Source organism: Rhinoraja longicauda, chromosome 35 (genome assembly GCF_053455715.1).
Source record: "Rhinoraja longicauda isolate Sanriku21f chromosome 35, sRhiLon1.1, whole genome shotgun sequence".
NCBI lineage: Eukaryota > Metazoa > Chordata > Chondrichthyes > Rajiformes > Arhynchobatidae > Rhinoraja > Rhinoraja longicauda.
In genome coordinates, this window is record NC_135987.1 from 5254304 (window position 1) to 5275201 (window position 20898).

General features: G+C 43.4%; 1 protein-coding gene across 3 annotated transcripts in view; it reads right to left on the bottom strand.

The window, feature by feature from the left end:
* Nucleotides 1-633: 633 nt before the first annotated feature.
* The window catches only part of zfand4 (zinc finger, AN1-type domain 4), a 41863-nt gene continuing 21598 nt past the window's right edge, over nt 634-20898 (bottom strand). For 2 of the 3 annotated variants that reach the window (XM_078428409.1, XM_078428411.1), the window contains 6 exons: nt 19782-19968; nt 18702-18849; nt 13882-15081; nt 6226-6280; nt 3383-3509; nt 634-1677 (listed from right to left, as the gene is read on the bottom strand). In XM_078428409.1, the coding sequence (XP_078284535.1) occupies nt 1542-1677; nt 3383-3509; nt 6226-6280; nt 13882-15081; nt 18702-18849; nt 19782-19968 (1853 nt within the window). In that variant the 3' untranslated portion in view covers nt 634-1541. The remainder of the gene's footprint in view (nt 1678-3382; nt 3510-6225; nt 6281-13881; nt 15082-18701; nt 18850-19781; nt 19969-20898) is intronic. The other variant, XM_078428410.1, reaches the window with a different exon arrangement.

Consider the following 20898-nt stretch of genomic DNA (forward strand, 5'->3'; position numbering starts at 1 on the left):
AGCACGGACATCATGGGCCGAAGGGCCTGTTCCAACGTTGTACTCTTCTATTCTGTGCTCCAATTTAATGAACACTATATTAACTGGCCTGGATAGAGTAGAGATGAAGAGGAGGTCAGAAGACTCAAAATTAAAGGACGTTCCTTTAGGAAGGAGAAGAGGAATTTCTTTAGTCAGAGGGCGGTGAATCTGTGGAAGTCATTGCCACAGACGGCTGTGGAGGCCAAGTCAATAGATATTTTTAAGGCAGAGATAGATTCCTGATTAGTTCAGGTGTCGAGGGTTACGAGGAGAAGGCAGGGGAATGGGGTTAAGAGGGAAAAACAGATCAGCCATGATTGAATGGCGGAGTAGACGATGGGCCAAGTGGCCTAAAGCTGGTCCTATCACCTATGAACTGCCTACGTCTTGTACTGCAGCCGGGCTATCAGTTCTGGCTTTCATGGGGAAAGGTTAAGACTGTTCATCTCAAGGAAGTGCCTCTCTTCTGCAGTGTTCAATTCTAAATCGGATGATCAAGCAATTAATGCACACAATACCATGACAGTACAAATGCCAAAATACCATTGCTTTAATATAAATTAGTTTAATATTGGCTAGATGCTGTTCGCACATTAGAAAAATTATAGGTGCAAATTATTCCATTTTTATTCAAATCTTGTTAACAGCACTAACTTTTATTTGCAAAAAAAAAAACCCAGAAGTGTGTAGAGTCTTGTATTTAAAAAACTGAGATTACAACAAAAAAAAGATTCACTTTGCCAAAAAAGTGAGATGTGTAACCAAAGCAGAGAATTAGGCAGAGAATCATTACTGAGGATCAGTCGTGAAGACAGAAGTCGTCGGATTAACTCAGAACGTGTTTGCAGTAAGGTGGCCAATAATCTTGATACAGTGCATAAAACTCGAAAGATTTTGCTTTGAACAACCATGGAGATATTGCACAACCACTAGTCTGGGAGCCAAGTACAGTTGTCACTGAGTCCAGCCATCAATGATGTCAACCTCTGTAGAAGCAGCAGTGTTGCTGATTTTTTTTCACCATGAAATAAATATACTTTTAACGAGAACTTGCAATGTTAAAATAGACACGGATTAAAATGTTATATTACAAAGACCTAATGCACATGCCATCTTTTTTTCCCAAAAAAAAGGGTCCTCCCTTGGGGTTTATTTCAGTCAAACAGTAGTGACAGATTTTTTTTTTAATAAAGTGCATTCTTGCAAGATTTGCTCGTGAAGCATAGTCTGCACCATACAAAATTTAACAAAACATCTGCATTCATTGGAAACCACACTCACAGCATAAATCTTCAGGAAATTTCATTTTTTTTTTTTCCCCCACACTGACAATTTACTAAAAGAATTATGCAAACTAAAAACCCACAATAGTGTTTACATAATACATAAATACCAAGCATCATTATGTGCTTCTGATTGGCAAATCTTTGTCTTTCCGGACCAACGTCAAAAGTTATGCAAAACGGTTAAATATGTAGTTCTTTCCGCAGTTTGACAAGCTGCACACAATTCTACACCAGTCAGATCTTTGGAAGCTTTGGTGCGCAAACGACAGGGTTGGTGTCTTGCAAGTATCTCCGTCCCACAGTCTTGTAGTCATAGGTGCACTCGTGAGTCTCAGCATAGCGATGAGTGGCACAGAAATTGTTTCCACACCTAGTTTCAGGAACACAGTTTAGTGCACACGAATAACCTTTTTTCAAGCTGAATGCATGATATTCCTGAAAAATGCAGTTCTGAACAAATGGTTGCAAACAATTAGGAAGATTCTACAAGTGATGCAGACAATAGTTTTGGAGATACAACCAGCCGACCACGCTGACCAGCGATCTCCACACATTAACACAATCGTACACACATGGGGCAATTTACATTTATACCAAGGCAATTAACCTAAAAACCTGTACGTCTTTGGAGTGAGGGAGGAAACCAAAGATCTCGGAGAAAACCCACATGGTCACGGGGAGAACGTGCAAACTCCGTACAGACAGCACCCGTAGTCAGGATGGAACCCGGGTCTCTGGCGCTGTAAGGCAGCAACTCTACCGCTGTGCCACCATTTTTTTACTGTTAACACTGCACCCAAACTTCAAATAGCATCTCAATTTTTGTACTCAAAGTAAAAAGCATGTCCACCGTACACAATGGCCAGGGTAATTTAGAAGGGATTTTTATTAAATGTGCAACCAAATATTAACAAGGCATTACTTGCTTAGTTCTTGTAATTAGTGCAGTTTAAGGTGTAATTAGTTAAAACGCCTATCTATGTACAAAGTAAAAGCAGTTAAGACGGACGACGTTTTGAACGTGACATTAGATTAGATATATAACAATTTTTGCCCTTTGCTGCTCTGAGCAAGACCACATTGTACCTGGCATATATCGACTATATTCCTCTTATCATTCACTTCATCAAAAGACAATTATAAAAATATTTGGAAAACAGTGATTTGACTGTAAACATTTCAAGATCTATTCAATAACATAAATCCCTCTACATTCAAAAGCTAATCACTGAAAACAGAACCTATACCACAACCCTCAGAAGGCAAACTACCCAAAAAAACTTGCACCCCCTCTGCGTCAATTTAAAATTATAACCAATAAACAGGGGAGAAGGCAGGAGAATGGGGTTGAGGGGGAAAGATAGATCAGCCATGATTGAATGGTGGAGCAGACTTGGGCCGAATGGCCTAATTCTGTTCCTATAACTTATGAAACAATTATCACTGGGAACTTTGTCTCTCCCCAGAGGATTTAGTCCAACATCTTAAATAGATTGAAACAAATGGTTGTAAAGCCCTAAGCTTGAAATGCATGAAGCAAAATCCCAATATTTCTAAGATACCAAATATTAATTTTAAGTAAAATAAAGCGACATAAATATCCACTGTATTCCTTCTCTCCAGAGATGCTGCCTGACCCCCTAGTTACTCCAGCATTTTGTGTCTACCTTTGATTTAAACCAGCATCTGCAGTTTTTTTCCCTAAACATCCACTGTACTTTTTATTGTTAAGGGAATAAATGTGGTTGGATCCAAGGAAAATCATAACTTCTAATCTGTAAACTGTAAAGGTGCTGGGAAAGTGTAGGAGCAATGAGGAAGGGTAAGATCATTTCCAAAGGTACAGGTCTTAAATGTAAATCTGGTCTTGTTTTCACTGGCCTGCTGTGTTCTTTTGTATTTTGAATTATTTCCATATGATCGATGTGCTAACAATGGGAAATCTTGACCCTGACTGTTCAAGACGGGAGCAGTACAATCGCTGAGATTCCAATTTAGAAAAGCATTCTGCATCCACCGATTTAGCAGAAAGGCACGTCTCTTCAACATTTAACCGTCACGGAAATGTCACTTACCGGCATTCATAGCTGGTGGCCAATCCAGTTTTCTTCCCACACAGAAAGCAGTGCTTGGCATTTTTCTTTTTTATCTGGGTTGGAGCCTTTACCGGTGGGAAAAGATGTGTCGGGGTACCTGTCGCACCTAAGAACCAAAGAGGTGATGTCGTTTAATGTGTCATTTTTGAAAACTGAACATATTACTCAGAACTTAAATAAGGACACGGGGTGGGAAATGAATGGCAGGGAGTTTTGTTTCTGTTTTGAGTTGGGTTTCAGGGAGGGGCTGAACATAATTTCCATCAAGCACGCAAGCCAAGCAACCTTACGTAGGGCAGAGGGCAGCACAGGGGTGGGGTTGCTGCCCGACTGTGCGAGACCCATGTTCAGACTATGGGTGCCGTTTTCTATAGGTGCTCCGGTTTTCTCCCACACTCCGAAGACGTACAGGGGGTATGAGGAGAAGGCAGGAACGGGGTACTGATTGCGAATGATCAGCCATGATCACATTGAATGGTGGTGCTGGCTCGAAGAGCCGAATGGCCTCCTCCTGCACCTATTGTCTATTGTTTGTAGGTTAATTGGCGTTGGTGAAATTGGGAATTGTCGCCGGTAGACACAAAAAGCTGGAGTAACTCAGCGAGACAAGCAGCATCTCTGGAGGGAAGGAATGGGTGACATTTCGGGTTGAGACCCTTCTTCAGACCTGAAATGTCACCCATTCCTTCTCTCCAGAGATGCTGCCTGTCCCGCTGAGTTACTCCAACTTTTTGTGTCTACCTTTGATTTAAACCAGCACCTGCAGTTCTTTCCTACGCTGTAAACTGTCCCTAGTGCGTAAGATGGTGTTAGTATGTGGGGATCGCTGGTCCGTGCGGACTAGGTGGGCCGAAGGGCCTATTTACTATCTCTAAACTAAACTAATTTTTGTGAAACATCTGCTTTCATTCACTCTTAATGGTGGAATGTCACTGGATATAAAATAGTCTATGAAAGGAACAAACTCAATTTATTCATATTACACGAACAGCAGGTAATGTATAATTGGATTGAATAGATTGAAGCAGGTTGCTCTGGATATGAAATCTGATTCAGTAGTGTAGTGTGCTCAGTTTGACAATCCTCAACGCATTTCAAGGAGGCATAGCATGATTAATCTTAATAATTGTACATTCAGAAGTAGCAACTCCACTCTAATGCAAGACCAGACTAGCCATCTTCAATGTCAATCTCCACATAGTGACAGGGACTGAAACTTCAAAGAATTTTCAGTGCTGTATAATTTAAAATCTTTCCCAATACGACAGCTCAGTGTGGTATGTGTGTTTGTCGAGTTTGTGAAACACCTTTAATCCCCAATTCATTCAGGTTAGGAGGCCAAGACCAACTTTGCTGTCATGGGTAGCGAGCCCACTGAGCTGACTGTTGACTTGAGGCAGGGAAAGCCACGGGTCTGAACACCTCTCCTCACTGGCAGCACGGCAGTGGAGCAAGTCAACAGCCTCACGTCCCTGGGCAGTACACACCCGATTGACTAGAATTTGAAATCAAGGTGATCACACGACGTGTCCTGTGCCCGGGCACATCCGGGAAGTGGAGTCATTGGTGAACTTTCTTTGTAATCGCCTCAGAGGTGTGAGGAAATTCGGCATGTGACCGAATACTCTGTCCAACGTCTGCAGGTGTAGGGTAGAGAGCAGACTGGTTGGCTGCATCACAGCCAGTGTTGGGGCTCATTAATGCTCATGAATGAAAGAGGCTGCAAAAAAGTAATGGGCATTGCCTGATCCATCGTGAATTTGAAATCAAGGTGACCATTGATGGTAAAAACGTACAATTCTGCTTTTTTAGACTGCTACATTAAACATATTTATCTTGCCTCAGTCCTCGGTATTTATTCACAAAATGCTGGAGTAACTCAGCAGGTCAGGCAGCATCTCAGGAGAGAAGGAATGGGTGACGTTTCGGGTCGAGACCCTTCTTCAGAAGTAGGGGCTCGACCCGAAACGTCACCCATTCCTTCTCTCCTGAGATGCTGCCTGACCTGCTGAGTTACTCCAGCATTTTGTGAATAAATACCTTCGATTTGTACCAGCATCTGCAGTTATTTTCTTACATTGCCTCAGTCCTCAGTGAGTATTTATATAATACAAGCTCCCTTAGAATCTATACAACTTTGCTTGGGTAGATGGCTATTGGTGAAATTACCAGAAGTAGCTATATGGTATGTCTAGTTTAATTTAGAGATACAGTGTGGAAACAGATCCTGCGGCTCACTGAGTCCACACCGACCAGCGATCATCCTACTTACTAAGGACAATTTACAGAGGCCAATTAACCTACAAACTTGTACGTCTTTGGAATGTGGGAGGTAACCAAAGCACCCAGTACGTGAGAAAACTCATGGGGTCACGGGCAGAACGTGCAAACTCCATACAGACACCACATTCGTGTCACTGCGTATCTGAATCATGAGCAGTTTTTTTTCCCACAACCTTATTGGAGGGGTTTGGTGAGTAATTAGTCTGGATACTGAGAACAGAATTAATTTATCTTTCAACTAAGACAGCTATCACAGTTAACACTGGAAATTCAGTATAAAGAAAAATTAAATGCACATTCACTCTTATTAACTCTATAAAGACAAATGCACTTTAGATGGTTAAAATGCCATTATCAGACAAAATATGCCCTCAACGTTATGCTACTGTGCCAACTGATTTAAAGGAGAACTAAACGATTGAAATAAACTTTGTATTCAGGGTTGAGGCTCACAACAGCTAACCAGTTTAGAAAGATTACAAGAGAATAACAACTACTCATGGAGGAATCTGAGTCACGTCACCTTATTCCAGGCTTACCTATTCGCCTCCCTAGTGTTGTTGGTCTGCCTGCTGCACAAAATCCAAGCGGAGACTGGAAAGGAAAGAGAAGAGCAATATTGTACCTGATATATACTGGAATCACAACCAGGGTGAAACAGAGTTAAACATGGTCATTCTTTAATCACGTGCCTTGTCCTTTTTTAGCCTGCTTTCTATACTAAAACAATGCTGTGGCAGCTTTAGAAAATTCCCCCAAAGATAAATATGGCCATAGAGTAGAAATATTGATAATTTTTGGAAGCAAAACTAGGCTATTCGGCCCATCAAGTCTATTCCGTCAATCGTGGCTGATCTATCTTTCCCTCTCAATCCCATTCTCCTGCCTTTGCCCCATAACAGAATCAGTCAATTTCCGCCTTAAAAATATCCATTGGCTTGGCCTCCACAGCCGTCTGTGGGAATGAATTCCACAGATTCACCACCCTCTGACTAAAGAAATTCCTCCTCATCTCCTTTCTAAAGATACGTCCTTTTATTCCGAGGCTGTGGTCCTAGACTCTCCCATAGTCTAGGAGAGTTTAATGTTGGAAAAAGTAATAATTTGTCGAGCAACCAACCTATATAATTAAATCAAGATGTATGCTCACCAATTATTTCGCTCACTCAACTAAAAAAAAAATTGTTATTGCAAATTAATGGAAGTGCAAGCTGATAATAGCACGAGAATGGCAACAGGGACCTCAGTCAATGACAGGACAATAGCTTTTTAGCCTTCATTAAAGTACAGGAAAAGCAACCATTTCCACGAAAGAAATAAGAGTGAATTAAGAATAAAGTTTGATAGCAAAAATAGGAAATTAGAAGTATATAAAGGAAATAAACGACAAGGAAAATGATTTTCAAAAGTTAAAAGATTTTCAGTCTGAAGAAGGGTCTCAAGCCGAAACGTCACCCATTCCTTCTCTCCTGAGAAGCTGCCTGACCTGCTGAGTTACTCCAGCATTTTGTGATACCTTCAAAAGTTAACATATTGTCAGATAACTCCACTTGAGATAGAGCTGAATTCAACCTTATCTGAGGAAATGAAACACATATGTCGAGGGAGGACACTTTGTGAACAATGACAGGTACATAGATAGGACAGGTTTGGAGGGATATGGACCAAGCGCAGGCAAGTGGGACTAGTGTGGCTGGGTCATTGTTGGCCGGTGACGGCAAGTTGTGGCAGAAGGGCCTGTTTCCACACTGTATCATTCTATAATATCTGAGGTTCCACATAATAGAGAACAGATGGAACGTTGGACAGAGCATTGGTAGATGAATCTAGTGTAGATTCATATTGGTAGGACATATACAGTAATATCAATAGTCAATAGTCGTTTATTTGTCACATACACATAAATGTGTAGTGAAATGAAACATTACCCGCAGTTAAACAATAAGACCAATAAGAATAATCAATAAAAATGCAATAACACATACAATCACAACTAACACCAAACAAAAAGAAACATCCATCACAGTGAGTCTCCTCCAGTCCCTTCTCACTGTGATGGAAGGCCAGAATGTCTTTTTCTCTTCCCTGCCGTCTTCTCCCACGGTCAGGCTGTTGGAGTTGCCACGTCGGGGCGGTCGGGGCTCCCGACATTGAAGCCCCCGCTGGACGGTGAAAGGTCCATGGCCTATTTCAGGCCGCGCCGGACGGTGAAAGGTCCACGGTGGGCCGACCCAAGCCCCAAGATTCGGGGCGGGCGAACACGCTGCGAAGGGCCCTAAGAACTGTTGATGAATAGAGACCTTCATGGTCATGGTCAGAGTTGCCCAGAAGTGGCAAGTCAGGTGGAAGGAGTGGTGAAGGTGGTAATAATCAGGCAGAGAATATCAGTCTGAAGAAGGGCCTCGACCCGAAACGTCACCCATTCCTTCTCTCCAGGGATACTGCCGTCCCGCTGAGTTACTCCAGCATTTTGTGTCTACTTTCGATTTAAATCAACAACTGTAGTTCTTGCATCATATAGTGACTTTACAAAATGGTTAGACCATGTTTGGAGTATTGTGTGCAGCTCTGGTCACAATGCTACTGGTAGGATGCGATTGTTCCCGAGGGTATGCAGGGGAGATTCACCAGAATGTTTAAGAAGGAACTGCGGATGCTGGTTTATACTGAAGTTGTCAAAGTGATGGAGTCACTCAGCGGGCTAGGCAGCATCTCTGGGAAAAAAGGATGGGTGATGTTTCAGGACGGAACCCTTATTCAGACCCTTCTGAAGAAGGTTTCCAACCCAAAATATCACCCATCCTTTTTCTCCAGAGATGCTGCTTGACCTGCTGAGTTACTCCAGTACTTTGTGTAGATCTTCATCAGGATGCTGCCTGGATTGGAACTCTTTTATTAGGAGTGACTGGATATGCTGGGCTTATTTTCACTGGAGTGAAAGAGGCTGAGAACGGACTTGATAGAGGGTGTATCAATTATAAGAGGCATAGCTCGAGGAGATAGCCAGAATCTCTCGTTACGGTGAGGGGGGAGGGTTTAATAGGAACCCAAGGGGCAACTTTTTATTTTACACAAATAAGGGCCAAATGCAGGCAGGTAGGACTAGGGTAGATGGGGCTTGTTGGTCGGCATGGACAAGTTGGGCTGAAGGGCCTGTTCCCACGCTGTCCGAGTCGATGACTCCATGAATCTTTCACAATCAAAAACAAAGGGGCATCGTTTCAGGGTAAGAGGAACGAGTTTTAAAGCAGAATTGTACTCAGCTATAGATAATAGACAATAGGTGCAGGAGGAGGCCATTCGGCCCATCGAGCCAGCACCACCATTCAATGTGATCATGGCTGATCATTCTCAATCAGTACCCCGTTCCTGCCTTCTCCCCATACCCTCGGACTCCGCTATCCTTAAGAGCTCTATCTAGCTCTCTCTTGAATGCATTCAGAGAATTGGCCTCCACTGCCTTCTGAGGCAGAGAATTCCACAGATTCACAACTCTCTGACTGAAAAGGGTTTTCCTCATCTCAGTTCTAAATGGCCTACCCCTTATTCTTAAACTGTGGCCCCTTGTTCTGGACTCCCCCAAGGATATTCTTGCTATTGAGGGCGTGCAGCGTAGGTTCACTAGGTTAATTCCCGGAATGGCGGGACTGTCGTATGTTGAAAGGCTGGAGCAATTAGGCTTGTACACACTGGAATTTAGAAGGATGAGGGGGGATCTTATTGAAACATATAAGATAATTAGGGGATTGGACACGTTAGAGGCAGGAAACATGTTCCCAATGTTGGGGGAGTCCAGAACAAGGGGCCACAGTTTAAGAATAAGGGGTAGGCCATTTAGAACGGAGATGAGGAAGAACTTTTTCAGTCAGAGAGTGGTGAAGGTGTGGAATTCTCTGCCTCAGAAGGCAGTGGAGGCCAGTTTGTTGGATGCTTTCAAGAGAGAGCTGGATAGAGCTCTTAAGGTTAGCGGAGTGAGGGGGTATGGGGAGAAGGCAGGAAAGGGGTACTGATTGAGAGTGATCAGCCATGATCGCATTGAATGGCGGTGCTGGCTCGAAGGGCTGAATGGCCTACTCCTGCACCTATTGTCTATTGTAATTCAGTCGGCAAGGTAGTGGTGGGCTGTGTGGACTCTATAATACCCAACATCTGGAGGAACGTTTAATCATGATCATTTCTGAGAAGCAGTTGTTGAGGGCCATTTGAGGAACAGAAATCTGGTCACAGATCGTTAGGTACCCAATCTAAACTTCTGAAGCAAGTTTAAATTTACTTTAAATAGTGTAACTGAGGTAATTTCTTGAAGCTCAGGGAGAAGTCAAGGGCAGCTTTAGCAGAGTTCATGGTGGAGCAAGAGAAACCCGGCACCATCAGGCAATGACTGCCAACTCTCAGCAGTCCTCTTCCTCACCAGTCATTTGTTACTGAGAGTGAGAACTTTCTTCCACATTCCCAGTTCAGAGGACCTCTGCCTTCACCATTTTTGCTCTTCACCGTAGTGGCAGCCTCCTCCCACATCCTCTCCAACCCAAGGTGTGTGGCAACCAGGGAACTGGTAGCGGACGCGGGTACGATCGTGATGTTCAAGAAACATATAGACAGGTACATGGACAGGGTACATTCAGAGGGATACGGGCTAAAAGCAGGCAGGTGGCTCTAGTGTAGAGGGGACATGTTGGTCAGCGTGGGCAACTAAGCAGGTCAAGCAGCATCTCTGGAGAACGTGGATGGGTGACGTTTCGGGTCGAGACCCTTCTTCAGATGCATGTCGATAAGTTTGTAAACCTTTATCAGGTCACCCCTCAGCCTTCTCCTCTCCGGAGAAACTCCGAGTCCATCTAATCTCCTGATAACTGAAATGCTGCAATCCAGGCACCATCGTGGTGCATCATCCTGGTGAACCTCCTCTGCACTCACAATGCAACCACATTCTTTCTAGAGTGTGGTGATCAAAACTGCACATAACACTCCAAGAGTGGCAAATTAATCCAAATTAGCCAAGTTGGCAAATTGAAAAAGACAAAAAAAGTCTGAATGCTGGAAATCTGAAATAATGCTGCTGCTTCAGCAAGGCCACTAGCATAATCAAGAACCAGTCTCATCCCAGTCACTCCCTCTTCTCCCATCACGCAAGAGGTATAGAAGTTTGAAAACGCGCACCTCCAGATTCAGGAAGATTATTTTCCAGCTGTTATCAGGCAACTGAAAGGTCGTATTCTCAGCTGGAATGTGGTCCTGACCTCCCAGCTACCTCTTTGGAAGCCTTGGGACTTTAATGTTATATCTTTGCACTAAATGTTGTATCCTTAATCCATGATCCCTGATCTTTAACTTTTTGCACGTCTTGATTGTATTTACATGTAGTCTTTACTTTGACTGGATGGCAGGCAAACAAAAGCTTCCCACTATATCTCGGTACACGTGACAATAATGAAATACACTAAGACCAAAAATGCTGGAACACTCATCAGCAACTTCCTCAGCTTGCTGACTGACTATTGGGCAATGATAGCATTTTCAGTCTTTAATAAAGGGCAATGGTCAATGGCAGCCTGTTTGTCCGCAGGATTGCCACTAGTTGTCCCACCATGCTCAGTACCTTCAGCCTCGTTACTTGTGATGTGTGCTAATAGCTTAGCGTCAATTGTAAGGAGAACAATAAAGGTAGACACAAAATGCTGGAGTAACTCAGCGGGTCAGGCAGCATCTCAGGAGAGAAGGAATGGGCGACGTTTCGGGTCGAGGCCCTTCTTCAGACTGATGTCAGAGGACGGGGGCGGGACAAAGATAGAATGTAGTCGGAGACAGGAAGACTAGTGGGAGAACTGGGAAGGGGAGGGGATAGAGAGGGAAAGCAGGGACCATCTGAAGTTAAATAAGTCAATGTTCATACTGCTGGGGTGTAAACTACCCAAGCGAAATATGAGGTGCTGTTCTTCCAATTTGCGCTGGGCCTCACTCTGACAATGGAGGAGGCCCAGGACAGTAAAGAAGATTGCCAACAAAAACTGGCTGCATGGTGTACAATGAGGAAGAAAGTATTACACTACAGGGAGATATAGATGTTCTGGTCAGTCAGGCAGAAAAATTGTGAAATAGAAAATAGAGAAGTGTACAGTGATTCAATTGGGGAAGCAGAACAAAAGGAACATAGAACAAATGGGCAGTGGTAGAGTTGTTGCCTCACAGCGCCAGAGACCCGGGTTCCATCCTGACTATGGGTGCTGTCTGTACGTTCTTCCTGTGACTGTGCTTGTTTTCTCTGGGTGCTCCGGTTTCCTCCCACACTCCAAAGACGTGCAGGTTTGTAGGTTAATTGGTTCCTGTAAATTGTCCCTAATGTGTATTAGTGCAAGGGTTCCCAACCTGAGGTAAATTAACCCCCAGGGGGTAAATATCGCCTACCATTATTGTCATTTGAACTTAAAATAATAATGTTAAAAACAGTATTTTGAAATGTTCCCTTTGTCGGTTGCTGTATTATGGTAGAAGTGTAAACTCAAATTACTGAACAAAACAGGGTGGGGGTAAATTTACTTTGGAAAAGTTGCCAGGGGTAAACGGGACGAGAAAGGTTGGGAACCCCTGGACTAGTGTAACGGGGATCACTGGTCGGCGTGGACTCGATGGGCTGAAGGGCCTATTTCCATGCTGTATCCTAAACCAAAATGAATGAAACAAAGTAGCAGGATATTCAGAGGTGTAGCAGAGAAAAGCGATTCTGGATTGTATGTCTGCAGATGCAGTAGGGCAAGTCAACAGTGGTTAAATGGTTTAAAAGTTATATTGCGCACTTTCCTCCAATAGCATGGACTCCAGGAGCTGGGGTGTGGGTGCATGCTAGAACTATATCGCACACCAGTCAAGCCAGAGCATCAATACTTTCAACTGTTCCAGCCACCATGTTGCAGAAAAGACAACGATTGCACTGGAAGGGATGCAAGATTAACAGAAAAGGAAAAGTATGTGTGATAAAGATCACATAAACTGAACAGTGGCAAGATTATATTAACATATGGGGCTCAGATAGAATACACAAATAATCATTATTCCATGAAATGGCCTAAAAATCAGGTAGCTCAAATTTGAAGAAATTGGTAGGATTAGCATTCTTGGGAAAGGATTTATTCAAGCAAAGCAAAATTACAAAAGTTATACTTGCTAGACAACATTTTCTTATTTTAACACCAGAGGAAGTCTAGGTGAATACTGGTGATGGAAGGAAAAATAGCAGGCACAGGGTCTTTAGTTTAGTTTATCATTGCCACGTGCACCAAGGCACAGTGAAAAGCCATGTAGGAAGGAACTGCAGACAGTGGTTCACACTGAAGATGGCCACAAAATGCTGGAGTAACTCAGCGGGTCAGGCAGCATATCTGGAGAAAGGGATTAGGTGATGTTTCGGGTCGAAACCCTGCAGGAATTGGTGATGGAAGGGTGTCGACCCGAAAAGTCACCTTCTCCTTTTCTCCAGAGACGCTGCCTGACCCGCTGAGTTACTCCGGCAGTTTGTGTCTATCTACAGTGAAAAGCTTTGTGTTGCATGCTAACCAGTCAGCGGAAAAGGCTATACTTCATGTACTTTGTGCAGAGGATCGCACAAACCAATTTGAAAGGCCATGCAAACTCGCCTGATTAAATTTGCCAAAAAGCATGAAAGTGTATTTGGATTGACTTAACACAGCCGGCATTTGGCACTGCAGGAGCAACATGGGGGTTATAGGAATTTTAAAAGAATTTGTCGTTTTGCCTCTATGTTACTGCCGTATTGTAATGTTGATGTGCAAAGTTAAGAGCAGACCTGGGGTGTATTGTACAGCTCAGTTTAATTTCACGTGTACCGAGGTACAGTGAAAAGCATTTGTTGCGTGCTAACCAGCCAGCGGAAAGACGATACACTACAATTGAGCCATTTACAGTGTAGATTTTTAAAAGTGGAGCGGTTGAAATATGTAACTGTAGATCTACTTCTGGGGTGAGCACGCAAATAGTCGTCAGGGGGTTGGGCACCATCCTGGAAGTCAAGATAGACACAAAATGCCTGAGTAACTCAGCTAGTCAGGCAGCATCTCAGGAGAGAAGGAATGGGTGACGTTTCGGGTCGAGACCCTTCTTCAGACTGGAAGTCAATGTGCAGCAGTAAAATAGTTACATTCAGTAAAACTAATTTCAAAACAAAAGTGGAATTCACTTACAACAAATGCATTTGAAACTCGATCTGGTGATGCAATGCCTCCAAAAATCTCTTCATGAAAATTCTGAATGCTAGCAGGTAGTGCAATACCAGACGGCCACTGTCGGCTAGTCCCACAGTTACTCTGCATATTGTCCCTGGAAGTGCTTCGAGCCAGCGAAGCAAACGTGCCGACACTTTTCGCAGAGTCCAAAGTCTCCGTCGTTGCTTTGTTTGCCATCTCGGTCATCTCCGTCGGAGAAACCACTTCCGTTTTTTTTCCAGGAGAGTCTAGCTTGAGCCCTCGAAACCTGCTTCCTTTTGACAGCGAAATGCCAGGAAAAACATCACTGTCCTGAAGCGAGTGTAGTAGCTGTGGCGACGTGGGAGACGTTAAGCTATTTACGTCAAAGGTCTTTGGGGGTCTTTGAGGTGCAAGAGTAATCAAGGAGTTGTGAGAGACTGTTGCAGGATATCTAGTGGGTTGCATCACTTTATCCTTTGGAAGTAAGTCAGCAAAACTTGATCTCCCAGATTCCATGGGAATACATCCCAGTGGATTTGGAAAAACTGGTCTAATAATATTTGGTTCCACGATATCCTTTTCTGGATGCTGGGACTCTTCCTTGATATGTTCACTCGACAAAGTTTTAAGTCCAATTTCACTCAGTAGCTTTTCCTCTTCTGCACGATCCGCATCGATGGACAAGGCAAGTTCATTCGCAGAATCATCAGCTACTCTTTTATCTTCTGAAAGAGTCACTCCGGTATCCGGGCACTTGAGCCCCGAGCCACCTGGAGTACAGCCAGTTACAAAGTCTGTACAAATAGTCGGAGCGTTCCTGTAGTCTCGGGAAGCGAGCGACGGAAGCACCTTCTGTTGCCGCGGGCTCTTCAACTCTTCCTGCAGAATCCTGCCAGGCGAGGGAATGGCGCTCTGGAGCAGGGGAGTCAAGTCCGCGGTTTCGTCGTCCTTCAGCAGCAGGCCGCTCGACGATGACGACGGAGCCAAGCTGATGCCGGAGGCAAAGTTGGGGCTCAGCACGTTGTGGTAGGAAAAAGCTGGGTGCTGATCAACAGGAGGTAGATACAGTGTGTGATTGAGAGTCGGCCCGTTGTGAGGGAGCACTCGGAAAAGGCGTTGACGAGCTGCAGACACCGAGCTACTCGTTGGTCTCGGTGCCAGAGGAGGCCTCGGTTTCACCTTGGCAATCTTCTTGGGCTTTTGCAAAAACAAAACAAAATAAAGATGAAAGAATATTACTCAGGAACACATTTTCCTCAAGTTTTAAAGAAGGCACAATTTAACAAGTAGAAATTAAATTGAATGCAACTATAATCTCTAGTAAAAATATTTTACAAAAACTCTGTTCTTGATTCAAGTCAGAGGGTGGTGAATGTTTGGAATTCATTGCCATAGACGGCTTTGGAGGCCGTCACTAGGCATTTATAAGGCAGAGATAGATAGATGTTTGATCAGTGTGGGTGTCAGGGGTAATGGGGAGAAGGCAGGAGAATGTGGTTGAGAGGGAAAGATGGATCAGCTGTAATTGAATGGCAGAGTAGACTTGATGGGCCAAATGGCCTAATTCTGCCTAATTCGGTCTAATCCAAGAAACAAATGAATTTATGATTCACTCACTGGATTTTGCCATCACTGGGGGAAAAAAAGCTGTAAAACCCATCGAATAAAACGTTGAAAGCTACGTTCCCCAGTTTATAGGGACAGCTTTGCCACCCATAGGGATCTGAGGATGTTAGTCATGGCTCCAAAAAATATTTAGTCTAAACAAAAATACAGTAACAGATTGCAAAACAAAGATTGTGCAAGGAGATGAAAAGGAACACATGACTGATAATTTCTTTGTCAATACCAGGTGAACACCGTTCAGATTTTAACAAATGTTTTCAGTCGCTCTGATCCCAAGACTTCTTTAGCACTTCTACCCCATTAGCCACATTTCTCAATGGCTGGCATTTTAATTTACTTGCACAAATTAAGTGGCTCATACTTAAAGGGAGCCAAGTGACATTAGAGGAAGAGCTAAGGCAAGAAAGAGAGTCTTGGGTGCAAAGTGATTTCTGAAAAATGCCAAACAAAGAACATTTATTTTTAAATTGAGTCCATTGATTGATTGAATTGAATTGATTGATTGAATTGATTGAAAGATACAGCATGGAAATAGACCCTTTGGCCCACAGAGCCCATGCTGACCAGTTCACACTAGTTCTATGTTATCTTGTTCTTATCTACTGCCTACACCAGGGGGGGATTCACAGAGGCCAATTAACCTAACAACCCACGCCTTTGTGAGGTATGGGACGAAATCAAAGCACCCCAGAGAAAACCCACATGGTCAGGGGGAGAACGTACTAATGCCACAGACATCGCCAAAGGTCAGGATCATACCAGGTCTCTACCGCTGTGCTGCCCTTAGTGGATTAGGCTACTGTAACTGAATAAACAGCAAGATGGTCTTGGATTATCATGTCTGCAGCAAGTCTCACTGCCTTCAGTTACTAACTCAGAGTGTAAGCTAGTGACACTCCAAAACATTATGGAGGCTACTATTTTATCTACAAAGGACGCAAATAAAAGACCAGAATATACCAGAAAGGGACCATAAAATTTCCCGGTTGCCAAACATTTTAACTCCCCTTCTGTCCATTTTGCCCTGGGCCACCTCCACTGTCAGAGTGAGGCCCAACGCAAATCGGAGGAATTGCATCTCATATTTCGCTTGATAGACAAAAAGCTGGAGTAACTCAGCGGGGCAGGCAGCATCTCTGGAGAGAAGGAATGGGTGACGTTTCGGGTCGAGACCCTTCTTCAGACCAGGGCAGCTTACAACCCAGTGGTATGAACGTTGATTTCTCTAATTTCAAGTAACTCCCGCGTTCCCTTCCCTCCCCGCGCTCTCCCCATTTGTACCAGTTCCACTGGACATAACATTGTATCCCGAAGATAAGACACAAAATGCTGGAGTAACTCAGCGGGACAGGCAACATCTCTGGAGAGAAGGAATGGGTGACGTTTCGGCAGTTTCTTCTTACGCACATTGTATCCTCTTGATATCACATTTTCCCAGCTACCAATGGGCCATTATAGGCTCCACCCTTCCTGAGGTCATCTGCTACCAGCCTTGATTTGAGTTGGCCTTTTCTCACCTCCAGTTTAACCCCCCCCCCCCCCCCCCCCCACCACCTCTTTCAGTCTGAAGAAGAGCTCCGACCTGAAACGTCATCTATTCTTTTTCTCCAGAGATGCTGCCTGACCCGTCGAGTTACTCCAGAATTTTGGGTCTATCTTTGGTTAGATTTGGCTCTTAGGGCTAAGGGAATCAAGTGACATGGGGGAAAAAGCCAGAACGGGATACTGATTTTGCATGATCAGCCATGATCAGCTGGCTCGAAGAGCCAAATAGCCTACTCCTGCACCTATTTTCTATGTTTCTATGGTATAAACCAGCATCCGCAGTTCCTTCCCACACACCACACTTCACTGCTGGGTTAACTGGGCTTATTTAGAGCAGCCCCCCTCTGTGATTTCTCCTGCCCTCCTACTCTATGACCACATCCCCCCTCTGTGATTTCTCCTGCCCTCCTACTCTACGGCCATATCCAACTTTAGATAGCTCCTCTGTCCCTCCCTCCCTTCCTCTCCTCCTTCCCAGATCTCCCTCTATCTTCCTGTCTCCACCTATATCCTTCCTTTGTCCCGCCCCCCTGACATCAGTCTGAAGAAGGGTCTCGACCCGAAATGTTACCCATTCCTTCTCTCCCGAGATGCTGCCCGACCTGCTGAGTTACTCCAGCATTTTGTGAATAAATCGATTTGTACCAGCATCTGCAGTTATTTTCTTATAGCGATTGTTTTCAATGCCTTCAAACCGAACAAGAGAAAAGGTATAAAACGATCCTTGTAGGTTGTCTAACCACCCAGCTGGAAAAGCACTCTGCATGTTTAGCAAAGATAAATCCAAGCTTGACAAAATAAATTTGATTCCAACCTCCAACCATTGCTTAGATATCCAGATGATGATCAAGTAGACCATTACTACTTCAGACATTATACTTCAATTAATCCCTAGTCCAATATAACTAGTCTCCTCATTTGTTTTACTAATGTTTAGCAAATAAATTGTTATTTCCTCATTTTCCACATGGCCCAATTTCCTCGTGTAATTTAAATTTCCTGTTATCATCTGGACACAAATCTTTTAATCCTTTCAAAGTACACCCTCTTCACTCTTTCATGATTTTCTACATTTTATACTCAATGTTTTTTCTCAGATGCTACTCTTGCTAATTTTACCGTTTATTGTCATTACAATCAAATTAACCTGGAATAAAATTGATCATTCAAAATCCAATATACTGAAGGACGATTCATGATTGACTTTTGCCCCAGGTTTTGTTAATTAAGTAAAGGAAGCAGCAATGATAGAAACATAGAAAATAGGTGCAGGAGTAGGCCATTCGGCCCTTCGAGCCTGCACTGCCATTCAATATGATCGTGGCTGATCATCCAACTCAGTATCCCGTACCTGCCTTCTCTCCACACCCCCTGATCCCTTTAGCCTCAAGGGCCACATCTAACTCCCTCTTAAATATAGCCAATGAACTGACCTCAACTACCTTCTGTGGCAGAGAATTCCACAGATTCACCACCAGATGATGGAGATCTATTGTTGTAGGAACTGTCTGAAGAAGGGTCTCGACCAAAACGTCACCCATTCTTTCTATCCGGACATGCTGCCCGAGTTACTCCAGCAGTTTGTATCTATCTTAGAGACCTATTGTATGAGATCTAATCAGTAACCAGTTTCCCACTGCAATTACCTTTTTACTGAGGTTCAAATTTTCCATCTTTGCCTTCAGAAGTTTCATTTTGTTCATAGTGATGGAGTTTTCTAATATCTGCTGCCCAGATGGAGACTCCTCAGATTCATCTTCATCGTCAGCATATAGGTTGAACATTGAGCCTCCACTTAAAATCAGATAAAAATATTTAAATCTACCTTGTCACCAACAAAACAACAAGTTATTTCACAAAGATGCAGAAAATTACTGAAGTACAATACAGTTTTGAATCAGAAAACCAGAGGTTGTGTTCAAATCTCTCCCCAAGTGACACACAATTAAATTAAACAAGTGTGGCTGGACCTTAGAAAGTGAAGGATTGTTAACTACTGGCCTTCACGGGTGCGTCTAATACCACATTAGTAACACGAGGAGTGTGAAAAAAAAATGCCTTTCCACAATCGTGCACGTTAATTTAAAAAAATAAAGTATTAATCATCTCTCTTTGGAAAGGGGCAGTGAAGATTTACGAGGATGTTGCCAGGACTCAAGTGCCAGAGCTATTGGGAGAGGTTGTGTAGGCTAGGACTGTATTCCTTGGTACATAGGAGGATTAGGGGTGATCTTATCAAGGTGTATAAAATCAAGAGGGGGAAAAGATAGGGTAAATGCACAGTCTTTTACCCAGAGTGGGGGAATCAAGAACCAGAGGACATAGGTTTAAGTTGAGAAGGGCATAAGTTAATATGAACCTAAGGGGGCAACTTTTTCCACACAGAGGGTGTTGGGTATATGGAACGAGCTACCAGAGAAGGTAGTTGAGGGAGGTACTATCACATTTACAAGGCATGTGGACAGATACAGGGACAGAAAAGGTTTAAAGGGATATGGGTCAAACGCAGGCAGGTGGAACAGTGTAAATGGGGTACCTTGGTCAGCGTCTATCAAGTTGCACCAAAGGGCCTGTTTCCATGCTGTATGACTATAACTTAAAAGTAATCAAAACCAACTTCCACATGGAAAGCAAATCTATGACTAAAGTTATGTACACAAGAAATATTTCCTAAATGTTTCCTTGAATCGGTAACATAGCTTCACAGTCTACTAATTTTCACACACCTCAGGGATTCGGAGAGTGGTGTTAAAGTGCCATCCCCACGATCTACAACTCGAAAGAAATTTAACTGGTCCCCTTCACGATATACTAGAAAGGTCACTTGCTTGTTAGAAGGGATCTTATCCCAGATGTCATCTCGACTGGTCTCCATGTATTCAGCCATATCTCTAGTCGGATCTTCCACTGGAACTACAAAATATGGATGGACATAAATGGAAATATTTTAACAAATTACAAGAGGTAAGGGCAGCGTATTTGCATATTTCCCTCCCCAAAGAACATGAGTGGAATAGTTAGGTTGTTACAGCCATCTGGTAGTTCCAAGGTTATAATAACTGATGAGAAGACACAAGGAATTGCAGATGCTGGAATCTTGCATAGAGCACAAAGTGCTGGAGTAAGTCAGCCACTGCAGAGGACATGGATTGGTGACGTTTTGGGATGGAACCCTTCTTCAGGTGGGTCCAGCGCTTTGTGTTCTATGTTATAATTGCTGATGGCTGCTTATAATTCATTTAGTTTTAATTATTTGAATCTAAATTCTGCAGCTCCCATTACAGGGTTCAAACACGTGGATTAATAGTTCAGGGCCTTAGATGCCAGAACAGTAACTTAACCACCATTAAGTGGGAAAAGGGATAAAAGGAGGTAAATCTTTACAGGCTCACAAGGCATTATAACATGGACCAAGTATATCTTATAACACTATTCATTACCAGTGGAAAACAATACAAACAGATCGCTTTGCATTCCACAAGTTCATATTCCAGACCACAACAGTTACGTTAATCCTTCCAGCCGTTTGTGTTTCTTGGTCACCTGAGACGGTCAAATGTCCATTATACACAAGATCGCAGTTTAGGGGTAGGTTCAGAATTGTCAGGTGTACCGAGGAACAGCGCAAAGCTTGGTTTTACATGCTATCCAATCAAATCAGATAAAACTATACATAACAATCACGCCAAGCTCCAATACAATAGACAGGAACAAAGGAACACAGAGAGAGTGCAGAATATAGTTCTCAGCATTGGAGCACAATAGATTGTTGCATCTAACTGTGGAGAGAAAAGCATGGGCTAGTTGTGCAACGGCAGAGGGAATTGCAGTAAGAAAGAAAAT